At 48.9% G+C, this 15565-nt stretch overlaps 1 protein-coding gene across 4 annotated transcripts in view; it reads left to right on the top strand.

Moving 5' to 3' along the window:
• The window catches only part of TRANK1 (tetratricopeptide repeat and ankyrin repeat containing 1), a 75948-nt gene extending 71962 nt beyond the window's left edge, over window positions 1–3986 (top strand). For all 4 annotated transcript variants that reach the window (XM_036431788.1, XM_045579378.1, XM_036431789.2 and 1 more), the window contains 2 exons: window positions 1260–1358; window positions 2477–3986. In XM_036431788.1, the coding sequence (XP_036287681.1) occupies window positions 1260–1358; window positions 2477–2577 (200 nt within the window). In that variant the 3' untranslated portion in view covers window positions 2578–3986. The remainder of the gene's footprint in view (window positions 1–1259; window positions 1359–2476) is intronic.
• Window positions 3987–15565: the final 11579 nt, after the last annotated feature.

Genomic DNA, 15565 nt, shown 5'->3' with positions numbered 1-15565 from the left:
GAAACATTGACCCCCCCCCCCCCCCACTGGGGATGTGCCTGCAACCAATGCACATGCCCTTAACCGGAATCGAACCTGGGACCCGCTAGTCCGCAGACCGATGTTCTATCCACCGAGCCAAAGTGGCCTCGGCAGGACTTTGTGTTCTTAAATTAGAACAAAGCACCATGGTTTGGACCAGCCTTTCCTCAATGAAAACTTCCTGATTATCTTGGGCTGGGCTGGTTCCACTGGCCTTACAGACAAGAATAGGGCTTTCAGCCTAGTTCTACAGAGATAATATAGGGAAAGTGTTTAAAGCACATGTGTCAAACACAAGGCCCGCGGGCCAAATCCGTCCCGCCAGGCCTTGCAATGTGGCCCGCACCACGCTGTCATCACTGCACTCCGCTGCGTTTCCATCACAATGACAGTTTATGACTGTTCAGTAAACCATTCGGCCCGCGATTTAGGCTGGATTTTAGATTTTGGCCCCTTCTCTGATTGAGTTCGACACCCCTAGTTTAAAGTCTTGAGGAAACTCTTTAAACTTCTGATTCATTCATTTTCTTGAGCTCCTACTCTGTGCTAAGATCTGTAGGTGTATAGCTGGTCTCTTCCCTTTAGGAGGGTCCTTAAGCCATACCAAGTGTGAGCCCTTAATGATGATAATGCTAATGGGCCGCCAAAACCGGTTTGGCTCAGTGGAAAGAGATTTGGTTCAGTGGAAAGAGTGTCAGCCTGCGGACTGAAGGGTCCCAAATTCGATTCCGGTCAAGGGCAGGTACCTTGGTTGTGGGCACATCCCCTGTGGGGGTTGTGCAGGAGGTGGGTGATTGACGTTTGTCTCTCATTGATGTTTTTGGCTCTCTATCCTCCCTTTCTCTCTGTAAAAAGTCAATAAAATATTGATTAAAAAAATAATGCTAATGGGCCTTTGAATCGATTGCCTCTAACTTCCTCATTAGCTACTTCTTGGCAACACGGAGTGGAAGTTATGTTCCATACTAAGTGAGTGAAACTGCATATTTTAGAATCATTCCATAATCCAGGCGCTGCAGTTTAAGGTTTAACAGACACACAGGAATGGTGCCAGGCTGGCATTTAATTGCAGTTCATGCTGCTGGTGGCAGAAGGGGCTGTGGGGCCTGCCTGCCGTTTTCCTTGGGGGGAAGCACAGAGACAAGCTTTGGGGAGGCGGGGGCTTTGGCTCTAGTTCTGGGTGCTTGAGGCCCTAGAGTGGCCCCTTCACTCAGAGGCCTGTTCTTTGGCTCCCACAGCGAAGGAGGTGATGACTCGGCTGGTCAACTTTCTGATCCTGTCAGTCAAGGATGCGAGAGAGTGGCTCAGGAGAACAGAGCTGCACCTGACGGAGGAAGGTAAGGCGTCCTTTGTCCTGGGACCGTGCTCTGGGTCCCGTGGTTCTTGGTTCTGCTGACGTCAGGTCAGGCTGACATGGGGCTGCCTAGGACATCAGTATTGACCACTTTCTGTCTAGGGCCCTTGCCCCGCTGAGTGAGATTATTAGCCACACAGTATCTGAGCTTCTTCACCAGCCATGAGGGTTATTCTGGGTTCATGTTAGTTGCTTTTTTGTAAAAACCTCTTTTGCCACTTGAGCTGTTATCACTGCTGGTCGGTCACTACTCATACTCAGAACAGTGACTCCCAAGGATGCTCAAAGCATTGCAAAGCCATTCCTTGGTAAACATGTTTGCATAGAAGTTAATGATTATTATTGTGTGTCTAGTGTGTATCAGTGCTGTCCTGGGCTTGGGATAGAAAACAAACAGAATCATGGGGCAGCTTGCAGTCATCTTCCCACAGAACATTGAAGGCTGTGTGGGATGAGTCAGGCTTCTTTCCCGACAGTCGGAATTATCTTGCCAAGTTCTGTTTGATCTGGAAAGTCTTCTCTTTTGCCCATTTCAACTGCTGCCCCCTCCCCACCCTCCCACAGTTTTCTTGCTCTGAATATTTTGCCCGGCCCAGGCTGCCCTTCTTTGAGTCCTTTTAATCCAGACGCTACTGGAAATTGCCGACTCCAGAGCTGGGGGAAACTGGAGGGCCCTTGGCACAAATGTCTAGGCCAACAACAAAAGTCTGGGACTATTATTTTTTGCTATTATTTCAAAATGGAGGTAACTGATGTATTAACTCTAGTCTGTGGTTGAGTTTGGGTTTTGTTTGATTTCATTTAAAGGGCCTCTAAAAGAGGGCCAAAGGAGCTAGCCTGTAAGAGAACTTAGTTCCAGAGACGAGGGCTTCCCTTGGCTTAGGCTCATCCTAGGAAGCAGCATCTGTGCTCAGAGATAATCCTCACTTTCTGTCACCCAGGCGGGAGGCCTTTTCCCCTTTAATTTAAAGACAGTTACAGAGATAAGAGGTTTTACTAGGGTGTTCTGTTTTGCAGTGGAGTGGGGGGAGGTGGGAGTGGGAGGGGGAGAATCACCATTCTGCACATTGTTTCTTTCTTTTTTGTTTGCTTTTTAAATAGGAATTGTTCAGGAAGATGAATATGAAAATGAAATTGAGGACTTCGGTGAGCTCCGACCTAGAAGGCGTTCACGGAAATTTGGAAAGCCGAGAAAATACTAGGATCCACACAGCTGCTGCTGCCTAAACCTTCAGAACATTCCGTCCTGACTTAGAATTCTGAGTGCTGGGGCAGAAGAGAAAATGTCAATTGGCATAAAAGAGTAGGGGAGTCTAGCAGCCTCTTTGCTTTGTGATAGTGTTCCTTTTTCCGTGGTGGCTTAGGGTCTGACTGCTCCCTCCGAGCGGGGCCTCTAGTGCTTCCCAGTTCAGGCCTAGCAGTATTAGCTCCCTTAAAACGTCAGATGGGAGGAGCCATCACTGAAGGGAACCTTAGGACTCCTCCGCCAAGTCCCCAACTTCTCTGACTCAAAACCATCATGGCATGAGTCAGTAGGAGGGACACCCCGCACCTCAGAGTTGCCATTTCCCTGGGCCAGGAAATCCTTCTAGGGATTTCCTCATCTCCTTCCACACGCTGCAACCAGGATTATGCGTGCCCAGGTCTGTGTGGGCCCTGCCACTGGCCTCTCCTGACCCCAAACGAGTCCGGTCATCTCCGAGCCTACTTGTAGCATAGTTTGTGTCATCACATAGGTTAGCCTTTTTCTGTGGCAATTTTTCTGCCCCCTCCGCTCCCCACCTCCCTGCCATGCCCAGCTACCTGTGCCAGTCACGGTTAGACTACCTCAGAATGTAGTCAAGAATCCCCCCGAGTCCTTTGGGCGGCCAGGATGGGGGGATGATGCTGGGGCCTTCCAGCCTGCCTCGCCAAGGTGGGCCTCACTCCGCCTCGCTGTGGGAAGACATCTCTAAAAGTGTTCTGTGTGTAGCCTTGTATGTCGTTTCCTTGGCTCTCCCTGCAGGTCATCAATCTAGTTCAAGTTGACATTCTGGTGAGTTTTCTCCCACTGAGCTCACCACATGGGCCAGGGGCCTGCAGTGATGCAGGTTAGGGAGGTGGACAGAGGAGGAGGCCAGTCATACAGTTGCCAATCTGTAGGGACTCAGCTGTGAATCACTGCCCGCTGCTGGGAGGCCCGCAAGAGGAGGGGTGGGCAGGTGTCTGTGTGCAGGAGGCATTGCTTCCCCTCCCCGCTGGGCCAGCGGCCGCCAATAAGGTCCCGTTCTGGAGGCCTTTGTGCCTCTCTGAGATCACTGCCTTCCGCTTCCCCAGCCCTTCAGCTGGGCTTGGAGTGGAAGGTCAGGCTCCCCCTCAGCCCCTTCCTTGTTTTGTCATCACAACGGAACCAACCTTCCACCCACGTTGTTGCTGCTGCTTTTGCTGCTCATTGTTGTCGCCGTCTTTCTAAATGACTATTTCCTCAAAGTGTTTATGTTTCTAACTTTTATTAGTTATGTTTCTAATTTTTATTCCAGGTGTTTTTTATAAACTTCACTTGCCAGATAAACAACCCCAATCAAATCTTGCTGTATTATCACATTTTTATAAAGTTAAATCATTTCTCTTACATGCTGCCGTCCAGTTTATTTCCGGTCTCTGCGCAGAGAGTAAAGGGGGCAGTCTTGGGCTGGTTCTTTGTGGTAGCTGGTTGATGTGGGCAGAGCTTCTGTGCTTCCTGAAACTAAAGGAGGGACAGACAGGAAGCACAGCCCGGCATTCACAGCTGGTTGCAGTGTCCCTCGAGGGCCTGTCTGTGCAAATTTTTTCCCTTTGGATGCTCTGAGCATGCAGGGCTTGGGCAGTTTTGTCAGTGCCATCTATTGGGACCACCCCCTAACATTGTCCAGTCCTAATGAGCCAATAACCTGGGGTGAGTCAGATCCGTGAACACCACCCTGGGGTGGGGGAGAGATGGAAATGGAGAAGCAGCTCGATGGACGTGTGGGTCGCCTGGGGGCATAGCCTACTGGCCTGTTTCCCCCTTTGGAAAATGAATGGTCTAAGGCTCCTTCTTGCCGTGACGCAGAGGTCTGGAGTCAGTGGCCATGAGCTTGAACACCTCAGGTCTTGGTTGTGTGATCCGGTGTTTGCTTGTGTTGGGTGAGCAGGACAGCTGGGTCTAAGGAAGCAAAGTGTCCTCTGGTCCTATGCTTCAGGGTCCCAGAAGTTCAGGGACTGTGCGCGACGGTGCTGCTCCTTCTGTGGCAGCACTGTCTAAAAAAGCTGCCTGGAGCCCTAACCGATTTGGCTCAGTGGATAGAGCGTCGGCCTGTAGACTGAAGGATCCCAAGTTCGATTCCAGTCAAGGGCATGTCCCCAGTGGGAGATGTGCAGGAAGCAGCTGATTGGTATTTTTCTCTCATCAGTATTTCTGGCTCTCTCTCCCTCTCCCTTCCTCTCTGTAAAAAAACCAATAAAATATATTAAACAAAAAAAGCCGCCTGAAGAGAACTATGTCTTCAGCTCGGCCGGCCCTTAGAGTGTGGGCGTGGGACTGTGGACGGAGAATCAGTCATTCCCATCCATGACCCAGGCCTGAGGCCCAGTCCAGAAGCAGGCACTTTGGTGCCGGGCCTTGCCTGGAAGTCCAGGATGGGGGTGTATGTCAAGGGTACCCAAGACCCTCTCAGTCTGCCTTTGGAAGGAAAGGGCTCCAGCCACCTCCCCTGTTTTCCTGGCTCAATGGGGGTCCCAGTGCTCTACCGTGAGGCATCCTAGAACCCACACATGGAAACATCCATTTGTCATCTCAGCCACGTCCCCTCAGGACCCTGACATCTTGCTGGCCGGGAAGGGCTTTGCCAGCAGTGGAGACTTGGTTGCCAGGGCAACTGGCAGGAGGCGTTATTCTGACTAATGTTACAGGGTTCTCTCCACTCAGCTCCTGGGTCTGGTTCCTCTGGGACACTGGCAGCCAACACTGCCGGCTGTCACATAAGGACAGTCTGCCCCTCACATTTGTGGGGCATGGGGTGTGACAACAAGAGGCCTCTGCCCCTTCTCCCCCGCCCCCCTTTGCTTCATCCTAAACCCTGAAGGACTTCCCTGTGTGAATGTGGACACCCCAGCCTCACCTGCAAGTATGTATCTGCACCCCCTCCCCAAACAGCCACCCCTGCACCCAGCACATCAACAGGGAAGAGGCTCAGGGGTATTGGGGGGGGACGGGTCCTGGGTACTGGATTGTGACCTGCAGGGGACTGTGATACGTCCTGTGTTTGCACATTTGGGGCACAGTGTTTAGCTATCGACACGGCATTGTGCCACTTTTCCTCCTGTGTCTGTCTCCTTCAGGATCCTTGCAGGACAGGGTTCCAATGTTCATAGATTCTCTAGCCGTGATAACCATCTTAATCTTCTCAACGCCTAACTTAGCATGCATTGTCTCTCCCTCTGGCCTTCTCCTGCAGGCCGATTAGGGGTGTAGGATGCCTTCAGTGTGCTCCTGGATCAATGTCATGTAATTGTCAGAAACCTGTGTCCCTGGAGTCATCCTTAAGCGCATGACCCAGAGGATGGGAGCCATCTCCCTACCCAGCAAGCGTCCTAATGGCACAGAGGTTCAAGTTCATTCTTTCTCGCAGCCGAGACACAGGCCTGCCCCCAGCTGCAGACAGTTGCTCCTCACTCCTCCCCACCGGCTTCCTCAGGGGGAGGGAGAAGCCGTCAGCAAGGCAGCAGGCGCTGCTTAGGTGGGTTGTTTAGAAACCTGTCTCCAGATGCTGCTGAATTCTAACCCTGCTCAGAATTCTGCATTCTCTGCTTCAGGCACCCGATGTTACTTACCCTCCTCAGTGGCGATGCGACCTGACATCTAACGGGACCTTTTTGTGGGATGGGTTGCTGGGGAAACGGTACTTTCATCACAGTGTCTTTGAAGTGAGCCAGAAGGTTGAAATTTAGCTTCTTACACTGGGAATTCAGATATTTTTTTTTTTTCATGTCTCTGAAAAACAATATAAATGAGCAAACAAGACAGAAACAAGCCCATAGATACAGAGAAGATTTTGATGGGTGCCAGATAGGGGGGGCAAGTTAGGGGAATGGATGAAAAAGGGGATGGACAAATTGCCATGAAAACAGTCACCAATGTAAAGTACAGCATTGGGAATATAGTCAATAATATTTTAATAGCTTTGTCTGGTGGCAGAAGGGGGGGTCACTTCATAAATTATATAAATGTCTAACCACTGCTGTACACCTGAAAGTAATATAATATTGTATGTCAACTGTTATATTGAAATTTTTTTTATAAATCTTCATTGTTGAAAGTATTACACATGTCCCCTTTTCCCCTCATTGACCTCTTCTATGCCACCCCCACCCTCTACCCCAGGCCCTTACCACCCTATTGTCGGTGTCCATGCGATATGCATATATGTACACATACAAGTTCTTTGGTTGATCTCTTCTCTCCCCTCCCCACCCCTCCCCTTCCCTCTAAGATTCCACAGTCTGTTCCATGCTTCTATGTCTCTGGATCTATTTTGTTCATCAGTTATGAGTGAGATAATGTGATACTTGTCTGAGATTTTTTTAAAAATTAAAAATACAAAACACAGTTCAGAAGAGGCTGTTCATATATTGCAATCTTGACTTAGTGTTAGGAGTGAACAACAGGGAAAAAAGTCCCTGAGCCTGTTTGGGGATTTATAAAGTGGAAATAGAGACACAAGTTTATAACTTGGCTGTGATATCCTCACTCTCCCTCCCTCCCTGTCTTCCAGAGACGGACCACCAATGGGACAGGATCTCAGGCAGGGCTCTGCCTCCAGGGCAGGCAGAGGTGGCCATGAGCAGTGGCCAGCCCTGGGGACAACGCTCGGTCAGCTTTTGGTACCCGTGATGGAGGCGGGGACATCCCCAAGAGGGCTTTGTTCCCAGGGACCCAGCCTTCTTTCAGAGACGGAGACTATTTTTAACCCGAGTTTTAGTGATTCTGCAGGACAGCTGTTTCAGGGAAATATGTAGGCCAGTCTGTGATATTTGGAGTCATCGTTTTAAGGTTAAGGAGTGGGATGGGGGAAGAGAATGAGAATAACTGGGTTTCCGGAGGCGGTGTCACGGAGTTCTACAACTGCAACCTCAAGTTACTTCGAGGCCACTTTTGAGGGTCTGGAGGGGCTGAGCAGATGAACATCTTTTTGTTTCCTGAAAGTTGAGTGTCAATTTCTGCTTTCTCTCAGTCCCCATTTGTTATTTCCACATTGTGATGCTGACAAGATTGACAGTGCCAGGGTCGGAGCGCCAGGAGAAGGGAGCAGACTCACTACAGCCTTCCCAAGGGCCCTTCCAGTCTCCACTCAGATTAAAAAAGGGACTCACCTTTGGATTTAGCACTCCCACCTTTTTGTTTATTATTATTTTTAATTGTGGTAAAATACACATACAATTTAGTTTCTTAATTATTTAAAAATATTTTATTTCAGAGAGAAAGGAAAGGAGGAGAGAGAAACATCAATGATGAGAGAGAATCACTGACTGGCTGCCTTCTGCATGCCTCCTACTGGGGATTGAGCCTGAAACCTAGCCATGTGCTCTTGACTGGAATCAAACCCAGGACCCTTCAGTCCCCAGGCTGACATGCTATCTACTGAACCAAACCGGCTAGGGCAACTTAGCTATTTTTTGCACATATAGCTGAGTGGAGTTGAGTACATTCATATTGTTTGTTGTGCAACCGACCTCCAGAACTATTTTTTACCTTCAAAATGGAAACTCTGTCCCCATTGGGCATCTCCCATCTGTCCTGTCCTCAGCCCCTGGCCACCACCAGTCTACTTCCCATCTCTGTGAATTTGACTACTCTGGGTGCCTTATATAAGTGGGTTCATATGATATTTGTATGTTTGCAACTAGCTTATTTCATAAAGAATAATGTCCTCAAGGTTAACCCATGTTGTGGCATGTGGCAGAATTTCCTTCCATTTTAAGGCTGAATAATGTTCCATTGTATATTACCAGCGCTCCTACTTTGAGGGATTTATACTAGAGACAGCCTTATAAATGGTTGTGTGTCCCGTGGTGATGATAAGCCAGTAGGAGAGGATGCTCTTCTAGACACCCCTTGAGGTCCTTCCCAGGCCTAGCCTGGTTTTCTGCTTCTCATCTAACTGACCTCCGTCGAACTGGTGTGTATCTGCTGCCAGCTGTGAATAAGAGGGGATCTCAGCTTCCAAGGTGTCCATCCTTTACATCTTGAACTTTATCACCTGATCCTGTGTGCCCCGCTCTTGGTAATCTTAGCTGTAGACTTACCTGACTCCCTGAGAGCATTATTGCCCTTGAACCTCACAAGTGATGACCTCCTGCTACCGTCCCTGGTTTCTTTCCTGAGCCATGCAGACACACTCATCAAGCCATCGGGCTCAAGACAGTGCTGTAGCCACCGTAATAGTAGCAACTGCCTTTTAGTGAGTGAGACTTCGGCACTGGCTCATTCAGGTGCCACACCATGAATACTCACAATGCCCAGAGGGGGATGCCAGGGTCACACCCATCAGACAGATGGAAGCTAAGGCTCTGAGAGATTTAGCCAGCCTGTCCCTCGGGACACCTCTCTAGCACTGGCCCATCACAGGTAAGTTTGTTTGAACTGTACAGAGACAGAGGATGGAAGTTTTCATGAAAAAAACACACAAAAAAACACAAAACATATTTAACTTCTATTCATCAACTTCCTCCACCCTTTAGGTTTGTTTCCAAGCAGATGTCAGGTGTTCCCAGTTTCCTGGAGGCCTTTGGCTATTTGATTGGCCACCTCGCAGGTGCTCACTTGAAAGTGGGAAAGGGGTAGGAGCGTGTTTGTTGTTGCTTTGCACAAAGTCCCTTTTCCTGGATGAGAGCTACAACGAAGAACCCAGTGTCAGGGATTCTTTCCCACCATGTCACTGGGCTTGTCACCCCAGGAGTGGGACTCCTGGGACAGTACAGGGCTGGGCCACATCCAAGAGTCCTGCCCATGGAATGTTCCTGATTTCACACGGGAGGAAACAGAGCAGACGGCACTGGTGACTTCTGCAGCTTTACGTAGAGCTCCTGGGTCAGAGCTTGGGAAAACCCTTGATTCCTTCCGCTGGGAGATCTGTGAAAGGTGGGACCCCGTGAACACAAGGGGAGCATGCGATCTGCTGTGCCTGACGCCAAACGTCTGAACCTGGGACCAACCGCAGGTGGGCTGACCTTGGTTGTCAATTCTCTTGGCTCATTCAAACCTCAGCTCTTAGGAGCCCAATCAGGTTAGAGTTTTCAGGGAGACCTGGGTTTCCGACTACGTACTTTCCCAGGGGAACTCTCCTCTTCCTCCTATCAAGGGCTTGCAAGCAAAATTTTTAAAGCAGCAGCAATCCCGTTGGAAGAGAAGTAGGCGCTGCAGATTCTGGGCTGTCAGGTCTGGGCCCCAAGGGCACAGCTTGTGAGTAGGCAGCACACAGCCGGGAGAAGTGAAGCGAGTGTGTGTGTGTGTGTGTGTGTGTGTGTGTGTGTGGCTATAGGGGGCTGGGGCATGGGGGATGAGGGTGCAAGTGGCTGAATTTCTCATTCCTTCTGTTTCTTCTTTGCATTTAATTAAAAGGAAAAGATGCACAGGCTGCCCCAGGGGGAGTCCAGGTGGAACTAAGTCCTGGCAATGTAATCCCAGGGAACTGCAATCTGCAAATATGTTTGAGAAGGAGTCTTTGCCAAAGGACCAACGCTGTTTTGTCTACCCTTCTTCCAGGAGGTATTTTAAAAACGAAAATGGGAGCCTGTAGTCTCAAAGGGTGAACAAATCCCTTTCTGATCCTGCACTGGTGGGAGTAGGTGCGTGTGGGTGCGTCAGCGGGGAGGGGCAGGGACCTGCATAGTGAGGAGGGGACGGCCTATTTGGTGTAAGAAGAGGAGAACAGAGGCCTTCTTGATTAGGGCTGTCACCCCACGCCTGATAAGCAGGATGCGTCTGAAACGGTCATGGTGTTTGAGCATGGCCTCCTGTGCCCCTGCCTCACTGTGCTGCCCAGCCAATCCACCAGCGGGCTCCCCAGGGGCCCGGCCACCCTTTGTCCACATGAGGAGGCTAGAGAAAATGCAGGAGGCCCTGCAGAGTGAGGCACCTGGCTGTTTTCCAGCCCGGATCTGGGGCTGTGTGTCAGTCTCAGCTTCAAGCAGAGGCACCTCCCCTGCATTGGCAGTGAACTAGTTTCTCTGGGAAACCCGTCTCCAGGTCCTCTGACAGCCCGTGGGCGGCTCTGAGCTCCGGAGGCTCACATCAAGAAGTGGAACTTCTGCCAGGACCAGTTTGGCTCAGTGGATAGTGTGTCTACCTTGGTTGCGGGCACATCCCCAGTAGGGGGTGTGCAAGAAGCAGCTGATCGATGATTCTCTCTCATCGATGTTCTAACTCTCTATCCCTCTCTCTTCCTCTCTGTGAAAAATCAATAAAATATATTTAAAAAAGAAAAAAGAAAAAAAAAAAAAGAAGTGCAACTTCTATCAAACTTGGTTGCTTTCCCCTAGGTGCCCCCAGGAATTAAGATCACAAGATGATTTTGACACCTGGGACTCCATCTATTCCTGGTCTCAAATTGTCACGTAGTCCCTTTCCCTTTAAGAGGGCTCGTGAGCTACTTCAGCGTAGAGATCATGGGGTCTGTGTGGAGCACCACCCAATGGCATTTGGAACCAGGTGAACCATGGCTGTCATTGTATGTAAGCTTCCTGGTGACCTTGAGAAGCCGGGGGTGTCCGCTTTGAAGATGTAGAGACTGGGGTTTGGAGAGGATAAGCTGCCTGCCCATGCCCTTCCCTCACCACTGTCGGCACCCTGCTCTGTCCCTCGCTAGCACAGTTTCAACACAAGGAATGCTATCTGCTGCCCCACCATGTCCTTGACAGCTCTCAGACTCGCCCTTCCTGCCAGCCAAGACTGAGCCGTGCACCCATCTGGGATCTGGTACAGCATCGGTACCACTGACTCCTGCAACTCCAGTTAAACCTCTCACCTGTTCCACCACACCCCAGCATCCTCAGCTCTGAGCAGCACCCAGCACAGATGCCTCTGAAGGAAGATGACAACTGTCAGGCAGGACATGAGACCACTCTCTTCAATCTCAGCCTCCACCCTGGCCGGCCACTGTTTGCTTGCTCCTTCTCTCAGGCTCTTTGCAGCCAAGCTCAATCATGCCCCTACTCACTTTCTCACCTACGAGACACCCCTACCTCATTTCTCCTGTGCCCCCTATTGTCTCAGTTTTCTTCCACTCCCCTCCTGTGGTAGATTATATTTCCCCCAAACCGGCTCAGCAATGTTTCTAGTCCCACAAAGTCTAGTGCTACTGGGACTTTGACAAACCTCATCAAGAGATAGCCTACCTTCGCACCCTTTGAACTGAGTGGGACTTTGTTAGTTTCTTAAGGAACGTAACATGGCAGAAGAAAAACTGCACCATTTCCAAGGCTAGGTCATAAAAAGTTATGTAGTCTCCACCTGCCTCTCTCTCTCAGAGAGCCCAGCCACCATGTTGTAAGGAAGCCCAAGCAGCCATTGGGAGAGGCCTCCTGTTCCAGCCAATAGCCCCAGCTAAGTGCTCAGCCAATAGCTGCCATCAACCACTAGACATGTAAGTGAGCAAGCCTCCAGGTGACTTCAGCTTCTAGCCCTTGCCCCCTTGATGTCAACAGAGACAGACTATGCTCACCCAGGCCTACTCCAGTTGTAGACCTGTAAGCAAAATAAATTTTTTAAGTCATGATGTTTTGGGGTAGTTTGCTGTGCAGCCATAGTAACTGGAACACCCTAATGGGTTTTTAATCCCAATAATTAATAATAATTGATATATCCCTTTTCTGATTACCTCCCCGTCTTTCTTCACAAGCTTTTAGGCTGTTCTACTGTTTGTTCCAACTGTTATTTTGCGTCTTGGGCAGCAGCAACTAACACGTTTGTTTTTTAGCCTATAAGTGTTTTTAAATGCTGCAAGATCCCTGCCTTTGGCTGCTGCTTAGTACGTATCTTGTAAGATAAGTCCATAAGACCACAGGGAATAAGACCTTGTGTGTTGTGGTTTTAACAAAGACTGCCTTGATCCAGTTTTAAGGCCATGGCTAGAGGCTGGTAAATTCTCCTTCCTGAGCAGCCAATTCAGTTCCCACACCCTCACCTCTGCTGTCAGGCTTTCACATTTCATGGCCACTGTACACCTGCCCTATAGTCCCAGGGCCAGGGAACTCAATGAAACCAGGAACAATAGCTCATGGCAGAAGAAAAACTGCTTTATTTCCAAGACTAGGTCATAAAAAGTGATATGGATTCCACCTGGCTAGAGACCAGCAATCAAAAGATAGAAATTATGTAAAGGAAGTGAATAGAACTTTTGGAGTTGAAAAGGACAACTGGAAATGAATAGAAATCACATTTAGACACATCATAATCACACGGACACAAGGGCTAAATCAGCTGAAAGGGAGGGTGTAAACAAGAGAGACATGGAACAGTCTTTCTGGCCAAGGTCCGCTTAGACTCGTGCTTAGCATTTCGACATGGTTCTTTTTGAAAAGATGTTTCAGTCTTGCCTTCTTCCATGGACCAAGAGTTCTGACTCTGCCCCTCACGAGCGCTTCTCTTCCTTTCTCTCCTTCAAGGACCTACTGAGACCATCCAGACAGCACAGTGCTCTGGGTGAGAGCTGTCTTGCTTAGCAGCAGTTGGCTTTGCTTACCTGGGTACCAAGCTCTCTGGGAGGTTTGCCGGAGACATGTCTGGGTTGCCTAGCAACAGGGCTCAGATGACAACAATCTGCTGAAATGACAGAGGGATCCACCCCCACTCCCCAAGGTGCTTCTCTTCTTCCCTCAGAGTCTTCAGTTGCCAAGACCAGGCCAGGCCAGAAGCACTTGAGAAGCTCACCTTTCTTAGCTCCTTAGTCACTTTCTGTCCCAGCTTTCTGCTTTATTCACTGTTTAGGGTTTATCACAATTAGTAGCTATCTCTTTTGTTTTCTTCTTTATTATATGTTTTCTCACATTGGAACACATGTTCCTTGAGAGTTGGAATGTTGTCTGTTTTATTCACTTCTGTACCTTTAGCACCTAGATCTGTACCTGTCCTAAGACTATTGGAAAACACAGATATTTACATTACGATTCATTAACAGGAGCAAAATTACCGTTATGAAGTAGCAACGAAAATGATTTTATGGTTGGAGGTCACCACAACATGAGGAACTGTTTTATAGGGTCACGGCATTAGAAAGGTTGAGAACCACTGCAGCCACTGCAAAGACAGAAAGAAATCTCACCTCTGTATAGCAAAGCATACATGGCCATTGGGGAGACTCCTTGTGGCTGCCTTTATTGGAGAAACACACTTCTCAACCTCCTCCCCTTCCAGGAGCCATCTTTTCAGACTGAAATCTTCTGATCCTGTGTAGGTATTTGCCACTTAATAATATAGGTGCATCTCCATTTCCTCATTCCCTGCCACTGGTATATGACCTGTCCTGTCCCTCAGTGCTCTGGGTTGGCCTGTCACTCCTCTGCCGTGTGAGCTCACCCATGGCAGCTGTAGCATGAGCAGGTGGTACTGAGTTCCCCCAGGGGAGAAGCAGACTCTCAGCCTGATCTGGAAGGACCCCCTATGAAGCAATGCAGGTGATGCAGAGAACTGAGCCAACAGGCATGTTCTTCTATAAATTTCCCTTTTGATTTGGAAACTAGTGTCTGGTTAAGTGTGGCAGCCATCTGCTGGAGGCCCCAGGTCCCGTAGGGTGTGGGGGGGTTGGGTGTGGTTTTTGCTTTATTTTCTTTCTTTTAACTCTGTTCTTTTAAGGGCAGTAAATGTGGCAAGGTAAATATACGGGGGAAACTAATGGAAGGTAAGGATCATTTATTAAGATTTGTCATGTAGAGTTGTGCTGGTGCCTTCTCTGTTGGGAAGATTGGTGATTAAGAATCTTCCTGGCAGGGGAGAGGGAGACACCTGTACAAATGGAAATTTATGTTGCCATTAGGAAGGGAAATTTAAACCCTGACTTTAGGCAGATAGCGGAGGGTAGAGAGTGTTCTTTATGTCTATTCTCTCTCAATTGCCTTCAGCAACAAATAATCCTTTATGCCAAGTGGCATATTTTAAGATGGCACATTCTGATCCCCTTCAGTGGTGTTTTATGTCCTAGAAGATTGGCTAATTAGTTTTTGCTTATGTAAAGAAATGAGATTATCTATTTTAAACATATGATACAGAGAAGTGAACCTATCACAAGAGGACAATCAATGAATTTCTATAAGCTGAGCACGTTAATGTAATCAGACCCTAGAGCCTTGTCCTTCCCAGCCTCCTTCTAGTCACAACTCCCACAATGATAACTACTACTACCCTGCCTTCTAACTTCCTATATTAGTTTTGCCTGGTTTATACCTTACTAGAGGCCTGGTGCACAAAATTCATGCATGGGTAGGGTTCCTATGCCTGGCTGCTGATCAGGGCAAATCAAGGCCTTCCGACTACCAGCTGGGGTCTTCCTTCATTCCGTGCTGCCCTGTGGTGATCAGTGCACATCATAGCAAGCAATCAAATTGCCGGTCTCCTGGTCGAACTCCTGAGGGGACACTTTGTATATTAGTCATTAGTCATATATATATATATATATATATATATATATATATATATATATATATGTGTGTGTGTGTGTGTGTGTGTGTGTGTGTGTGTGTGTGTGTGTGTGTATTAGAGGCCCGGTGCATGAAATTTTGTGCACTGGGTAGGGGGATTCCTCAGCCCTCATAGTCCAGGATCCCTTGGGGAGCAGGCCTAAGCTGGCAGTCGGACATCCCTCTTGCAGTCCAAGACCCCTTGCTCCTTACCACCCCTGCAGCGGAGGTGGGAGAGGCTCCTGCCACCACCTTAGCACTGTTTCAGAAGCTGGAGAGGCTTGTGTCAGCACCACTGCGCTCACCAGCTGTGAGCCAGGCTTCTGGCTAAGCGGTGCTCCCCTGTGGGTGTGATCTGACCAACAAGGGGCAGCACCTGTGTTGAGCATCTGCTCCCTAATGGTCAGTGCACATCATAGCAACCAGTTGTTCCGCTATTTGGTTGATTTGTATAGTAGGATTTTATTATATAGGATATAGATATGAATGGAATCAGACAGTTTGTAGTTTTCCATCTGGCTT

The sequence above is a fragment of the Pipistrellus kuhlii genome, unplaced genomic scaffold (assembly GCF_014108245.1).
Source record: "Pipistrellus kuhlii isolate mPipKuh1 unplaced genomic scaffold, mPipKuh1.p scaffold_m20_p_11, whole genome shotgun sequence".
NCBI lineage: Eukaryota > Metazoa > Chordata > Mammalia > Chiroptera > Vespertilionidae > Pipistrellus > Pipistrellus kuhlii.
This window is presented reverse-complemented; position numbering and strand designations above follow the sequence as displayed.